Source organism: Cynara cardunculus (genome assembly GCF_001531365.2).
Source record: "Cynara cardunculus var. scolymus isolate 2C chromosome LG 10, CcrdV1, whole genome shotgun sequence".
Classification (NCBI taxonomy): domain Eukaryota; kingdom Viridiplantae; phylum Streptophyta; class Magnoliopsida; order Asterales; family Asteraceae; genus Cynara; species Cynara cardunculus.
The window spans coordinates 27,545,387-27,553,430 of NC_037537.1; the positions used below are offsets into that span (position 1 = coordinate 27,545,387).

The 8,044-nt window shown below is 29.3% G+C and overlaps 1 protein-coding gene across 1 annotated transcript; it reads left to right on the forward strand.

The window, feature by feature from the left end:
• Positions 1 to 2,826: 2,826 nt before the first annotated feature.
• On the forward strand, positions 2,827 to 7,483 carry LOC112519615 (indole-3-pyruvate monooxygenase YUCCA6). The gene is made up of 4 exons (XM_025127825.1): positions 2,827 to 3,516; positions 5,608 to 5,856; positions 6,709 to 6,831; positions 6,977 to 7,483. The coding sequence occupies exons 1-4, from the start codon at positions 2,827 to 2,829 to the stop codon at positions 7,196 to 7,198; spliced, it is 1,284 nt and encodes a 427-aa protein (XP_024983593.1). The 3' UTR covers positions 7,199 to 7,483.
• The last annotated feature ends 561 nt before the right edge of the window (positions 7,484 to 8,044 follow it).

Genomic DNA, 8,044 nt, shown 5'->3' on the forward strand with positions numbered 1-8,044 from the left:
ATTTAACAGGTTTTGTAAAGTCCAAGGACTTATTTAACAGGTTTTAAAAATTCCAAGGGTTTATTTGTTCCAAAAAATTGTCCAAGGGTTTAATCGTTCCAAACAGTAAAGTCCATTGGGTTTTTTTGACAGATTTTAGAAAGTCCAAGGGTTTATTTGTTCCAAAAAATTGTCCAAGGGTTTAATCGTTTCAAACAGTAAAGTCTATTGGGTTTTTTTGAACTTTTCCCTTTTTTGTTTTATGAAATATATTATAGTGTGCATTTTCGTTATTTTCATTGTTTTACAAAGAGTATCATATTGTGTATCTTGTATGTATATCTAGGTATCACAGTGAATATCATTTGTAAGTATCACAGTATGTATCTTGTGTTCACATAAAGTTTATAGGAATAAGATTTGCCGGAGAGAGGAAAAATGATATTTATAAAATCCCTAAAAGGCCTTCAATTAACGTTTTAAGTTAAAATTACCAAAATTATTAATTTTCTAATTTAATTTTTGATTTGTGGTTGAAAATGGATCTTACGGTTACTATAAACAAAACAATTCTCATTTGATTAGGTCCTTGTACACACACACACACACACATATATAGACTTGGAATCACGTGAGACCAGCATGTTCTCATGAGACCCATGAAACCACTTTTTTACACTTGAAATTGCACTGCTAAACACTGTGAAAGTAATTTTCACAGTGTTTTTGCTGTGAAGTTTCGGATTTATTTACCTTCACAGCGTTTTACTGTGAAGTTTCAAGTGTAAAAAAGTGGTCTCACGGATCTTACGAAAACAGGCTGGTGTTACGTGAACCTAATCTTATATATATATATATAGGTTTGTTATTATACAACCCTTGACATTTGTGCAACCAATACAACCAAATCTCAACCGTACATTTAATTAGATTAGTATATGATTTCATAGAAGTTTTGATTGTTTCCTAATATAAAGTATTGATCATGATTAATGAACCATATTCATCTTCCATAAATATTTAAATCATAATAAATGAACTCTTATCATTTCCATAAATATATCAATTTATTGGGTTGCATTGGTTGTACAAATGCGATAGATTGTATTTGAAACAAACTATATATATATATATTTCCATCCACATATATATTATATATTTATTATTTGTGTAACTTTTTTAAATTGATGTGACGAATAAAAAATAATTAACCAATAAAAGTGGAAATAGCAACCTTTTTTATGTTCTCACTTCTTATTTTGGTTTCATATGTCCAATACCTAAAAGAAGTAAACGAATAAATGATATTTTTCAATTTTATAATTAACACATCCATTGGTATTGAAAATAAAATACGTTCATTTATAGGATACAAAATGGTTCCGTGACCCAATTGATATTATTTTTTATATTAAAATACGAATTCATTTATCTCTCGATAAATTTAAATTTGTTAATCATTACTCATCTAAATGCATGTCCAATTTAATACCATCGCATGACCATGCCTTTAGATTAGAAAACAAAATAAAATAACATATTTATTAGACTAGAACAACAGCTAAGATTACTTTGTAAAGTTTGTTAGAATTACATGGTTTGTAAATGAAACGTCTCATATATATATATATATATATATATATATATATATATATATGTGTGTGTGTGTGTATGAAAGTGTTCAAACGAGAACACTTTCAATTTACGAGAACAATATTACATTATAGACAATCACATGTGATACTATATTCCATCAAATACGATACAAATGCGATACTAAATAAAATATCCAACAACTTTCGGCACAATCTAGGTAGTGAGCGAAGTTGTTCTTACACCACTAAGCCACTCACGTATGATTATTATATGTGATAAAAGTGTTCTTTATGTGATACTAAATCATAGACACAAACGACATTTGGTGCGACCTATGTGCATAAGTACAACTTATTAAAGCTATATGTTTGAATTCGTGTAACTAACTGCGGATAAACATAATCAAATAGAGGATAAATATCTCATTTTAAAATATAAAAAATCTAAAATATAATTAGGATAATTATTGAGTTCTAAGTTCTAACAAAATAATTAATTATTATCTTTATAAGAAAATTATATTATTAAACAAAATATAAATTACTTCGTTATTGAACCTAAATTAAATTATAGTAAAAAAATTGAATTAAAAATTACTTAAAAAGTGAGGAATTTTAAATAGTTAATTTGATACTAGTATCGATATATTTTTGTCAAAATTTTATGATATCTTCAAATTTATACTTTATTAAAAAATAAAAACATCAGCATTTTTTCAAAATAACATAAGACCATATTATAACATCGACTGTGATAAAAAATAAAATAAAATATTATAATGAAGATGTATTTCGTTGCATTGCACGAGTACCTTTCTAATATATATATATATATATATATATATATATATATATGTATATGTATATACACAAAGTACAAACTCAATAACAAGTACGTACCATGTACAAATATTAATAGATCATGATGACATTAAAAAAACAAAAAACATATTATAATTAATTAGGTGACTTCAATTTATCTCCTTAGAATATATAAAAATAAATAAATTAATTAAAAATTAAAAAGAAAAAAAAAAACTATATATATGTCCCCACTCCCGTCGTTAGTTCCTACCACTTGACCTTCCTCACTTCACCCTCTCATATATACTCTCTTATGAACAAAAGGAATGTGTGTATTCATATATCACCATCTTCATCTCTCTCTTTCTTTCTTTAATTAATCTCATCATTTAATTCATCCAAAACCCACAAATCTGTTCGCTTTAATCCTTCAAACCCATATATAAAGATGGATAATTTAAGAGAAATACAAGGAAAAATGGCTCATGATCCTCACTGTGTGTTTTCATATTCAAGATATAGACGTCAAGTCTGGGTTCCTGGTCCGGTGATCGTTGGAGCCGGCCCATCTGGGCTCGCAGCGGCCGCCTGCTTGAAAGAGAACGGAGTCCCGAGTGTCGTCCTCGAGAGATCAAACTGTATAGCTTCACTCTGGCAACTCAAAACCTACGATCGTCTCCGGTTACACCTTCCCAAGAAATTTTGTGAGTTGCCATTGATGCCGTTCCCGGAGGATTTTCCGACGTACCCAACTAAGCAACAGTTTGTTGAGTACTTAGAGGTTTATGCAAAGAGGTTTAGAATCGAACCGGTTTTCGAGCAAAGTGTGGAGAGCAGTGAGTATGATGAGAGTGTAGGGATGTGGAGAGTGAAGAGTGTAGGGATGAAAGGGGAGGAGATGGAGTATGTTTGCCGGTGGTTGGTGGTGGCTACCGGAGAGAATGCGGAGGCGGTGGTGCCAAAGATAAAAGGGATGGTGGAGTTTTGTGGGGAGGTAAAGCATACGTCGGAGTATAAGAGTGGAAGTGTGTATAAAGGAAAGAAAGTGTTGGTGGTGGGTTGTGGGAATTCTGGAATGGAGGTGTGTTTGGATCTCTGCAATCACAATGCCAACCCTACTCTTGTTGTTAGGGATGCTGTAAGTTTCTCTCTTAATTTTCTTAGCTAAATACAAAATGGTTTTTAAAAGTTTTTGTCAAATACTTTATAATACAATATATATATATATATATATATATATATATATATATATTTGGGATCAATCTAAATGTAACATAAAAAATGAAAAACTAAGCAAACGGTTTGATAACCGTTCATTTTAATTGTATGCATATGTGCATACGAACAATTTTTAAGCAATTTGTCCGGTATGATTCGTGCATAATATGCAAACGTGCATAAAAACCAAAAAACAACTTCAAATTATTCGTATGTACATATATATACCGTCTAGATAAATGGTTACTAATGTGTTGCTTAGTTTTTTTTCTTCATTTTTTTGGGTTTTCCCCTGAAGCTCCCTCTATGAAGGTACAAAAAACAAAACACTATAAAGATTGATTTCACAATATCTTGTTGTGATGGTTTAGTATTATTTAGATGGTTTTACAAATCTCACGAAAACAGTCTGGAATATATATATATATATATATATATATATATATATATATATATATAATTTTATATTAACTTAATTATCAAAAAGATACTTAATTTTTGTTCATTTGATAAATTTATAAACCTATCGTTTTCCATTACCAATATTGATAAGAATTTATGTTTTTTTACCCGCACGTTTATTATATAAGAGTCTTTTTTCTTCATTTATTAGGTAATATTATCGGTTTATCATATAAAAGTTTCAATCATTATCACGTTTTCTTAATAAGATAAATGACACCCGATAAGCACATTAACGTTTACTTAAAAAAAAACCTCTTAAAAGTTGTGATTTATGAGAAAATTTTAACATGTTCGACAAAGATTATTTTTTTCAATTAACTTTTTAGAATTAAAATTTTTAATTATTTAATTATCATTTTAAAAAACCCAGCCTAATTAATTAAATTCAAAAATACTTTTTTTTAAACTTCATAATAAATTACGAAATTTTCTATTTGCCAGATCTTAAATTATATTATCTCAGGTTTCCATTTAATTAAAGCCGACTTAAAAAATTAAAATATATTTTAAGAAAGTTCTTATCCACCATTATTATTATTATTATTAGAAAATTTACGTAATCATCTAATTAATGATGTTTTTTAAACTATATAATATTTATATACGACAATTAAAACAAATAAACTCACACACTTTTCTCATTTTTAGTGAGGTTTGAACCTCTAACCTTTTAAGAGGCTAACGACTCACATACCGCTAGGTCAAAAACCCTTTTAATCAATGATTTTTAAGATAATTAATAACGTTTTATATCACAATATATATTTCTTAGATTTTCTTAAATTTTGTAATTTATTAAAGGCAATGATGTATGCATAAAAAGTAGCTCTTTGAGTGTTTATACGCTGTAGTTTATCAAAATTCATTAATTAATTCTTAAAACCCGATAGTGTTTTTTCCTGTATATTCCAAAAAAACGCAATAAAGCAATTCAAAAAACATTTCACCTTATAAAATATGAGGACCCAGGTTTGAATCTCGTCAACTGTTTTTCACAAAATCGAATTTAATTTAGAATTATTTAATTACGTTTGAAGTACTTTTTATCATTTACTATTCACGTGAATTTAAAATCCGAATAAGCCGTTAAACGACAAATTTTTTGAGCTTATTTAAATAACGTTTTTTAGATTGTTTTTAATTATGAAAGATCTTGTAATTAGTGGAAAAATCTCAAAGACAAAAGAGGTTCACTTTGTTGGTGATCACAAGCATATGGGAGCAAATGGAGCATGGAACTCCATTCATGAAAAGCACCTTAAACAAATACTATTGAAGTGGAAAATAAAAAATAAAAAAAAAATAAAAATCATAATTACAAGAGTGTTTCATTACTGTAAAGGGTTCTTTAATATATGGTGGTGTGCATGGCCCTCAATGAAAGTGAAACTACCCCTCCATGAGGGCAAAAAAAAAAGGGGTTGTCACACCCCATCAAACTTCAGCTTTATTTTACCTTTTTTTCCTTCTGTCACTTACGTTTCCGTTACAAGATTTAGACCCATGATCTTCAAACTGACGGTTGGATGGTTATATCGGAAATCAGGTACATGTCCTACCACGAGATATGTTGGGGAAATCGACTTTTGGGTTGTCCATGTGGTTGCTGAAATGGTTTCCCATGAGATTAGTTGACCGGTTTCTGTTGATAGTGTCATGGCTGGTACTTGGAAACACAGCTAAGTGCGGACTTGACCGGCCAGTGGTGGGACCACTCGAGCTTAAAAACTTGTCAGGAAAGACGCCGGTGTTGGACGTCGGGGCCCTTGCCAAGATCAAAAAGGGAGACATCAAGGTAAACCTAGTTACTATTTAGGATGCTTTTTCCTTTTTACCTTTAATGTGCTTTCCATTTCCTTAAATCCCTTCACATATCTTTGTACCTTGGATTTCCCTTTTCCTATAATCTATAATCATTGGATTTAGATTTGTTTTGATCATGGTATCTACATAGCACAATATCTCCATTTATATCCCAACATGTTTTGTACTCCATTATTCTACTTTCTTTTATTTGTAAGTATATCTGAATAAACATATATCAGTATGATTATTGTACAGATTTAAAAGAAATCAGAACGCAAACTAATGTTCTTTATACATTCATAAGTATGCATATACTGTACAGACGTTTAGAACCAAATTAAGAAAACAAACCTTACAATTCATATACACAATAACTACTTTCTCTGTTTCAGTATAATTTTTAACGTGTCACGTAATTTAATTTGTAAAGATGCTCGTCTAACCGTCAATTATTATATTTTTCTCTAGGATATATTTAAAGATTCCGAACACGTTAGATTTGAAACATACGCACGTCTTTTAAGTACTTTTTAATATGGTCAAAACGGGACTGATTGAGTTGACCCACAAATACATTTTCTTCGTATGCTTAAAGTTTACAAATAATTACATGTATCTGCAACCAAAGACTGTTTTATTGCTGTATTGTCCCAACTTTTATGAAGAAAATATTGACTTTTCAATCGTTTTGATCTGTTTTTGGGTAAATATATAATTTTTAACCATCTGACTTGTCAAAAATGATACAGAAACTAAATCGATCTGCTTTTTTAATACAGGTTTTAATATGTTATATAAATTCGATTAATATTGTACTAAGTTTGTGTTTTAATGTTTGTAGATACTTCCAAGCATTGAACGAATAGGGCATCATGGTGTACAATTTGTGAATGGGAAAATAGAGAATTTTGATGCAATTATTTTAGCAACAGGATACAAAAGCAATGTACCATATTGGCTAAAGGTACTTTTCTCTTTATTTTCCTTTCTATGAACGACTTTTTCGTTACAGACTAAATGAATAAAACTGGTTTTTTTTTATATCTGAAAAGTTGACAACTCGTTCTTGAAAGGATGGTATTTGAGAGTATATATGTTACTGTGTTTAGGAGAAGGAGATGTTTTCAGATAAAGACGGGTTCCCTCGAAGACCGTTTCCAAACGGTTGGAAAGGTGCAAACGGGCTTTATGCTGTAGGGTTCACCAAACGTGGCTTGCTTGGTGCATCAGCAGATGCTAAACGAATAGCAGAAGACATTGGCAAATGTTGGAAAGCGGAAGCTAACCATCTCGTGACCATAACCAAACGTTCGTTTTCGTTGCAACCCTAGTTTTGTATTTTTGGGGGTATTTTTTTGGGTTTTATATATATATATTTTTTTGCCTTTTTTCTTGACTCATGTTAGATAAACACACATTCAATTTCACCTACAATTGAATGAAATTTTTTTGTTAGTACAACAAACCAATTTAGTTGCTTTAATTAGCAAGATTCCATGAAAATAGAGAGGGGCAAAGATTGTTGGGTTGTTTTTAGGTTTTTGATAGTTGCAAGTGTGATAATAATCATGATATTTCTGAGAATTTCGAGCGTTACAGATCTGTAAAAACCAATTTCGACCGTTCGATGAGTTTTATTTTAAGACAAGATTCCAGGTGTTTATATGTTCTCTTCTCGTGTGTTGTATGTTATCTATATTATATTATAAAGCATTTGACAAAAAACTCTTAAAAACCATTTTTTATGCATAAAATACTGTATATTGATGCATGTTACTTAAAATTCAAGATTACAGGTAAAGTATGCATAAATACAACTTATTAAAGCTCGATGTTTGAATTTGTATAACTAGATGCGGATAAACATAATCAAATAGAGGATAAACATCTCATTTTAAAATATAAAAAATCTAAAATATAATTAGAATAATTATCGAGTTCTAACAAAATAATTATTATTATCTTTATAAAAAAATTATATTATTAACCCAAATATAAATTACTTCGTTATCGTACCTAAATTAAGTTATAATAAAAAAATTGAATTAAAAAATTACAAAAAATGCGGAATTTTAAATAGTTAATTTGATACTAATATCGATATATTTTTGTCAAATTTTTATGATATCTTCAAACTTATATTTTATTCAAAAATAAAAACAGTATCGCTTTCTCAA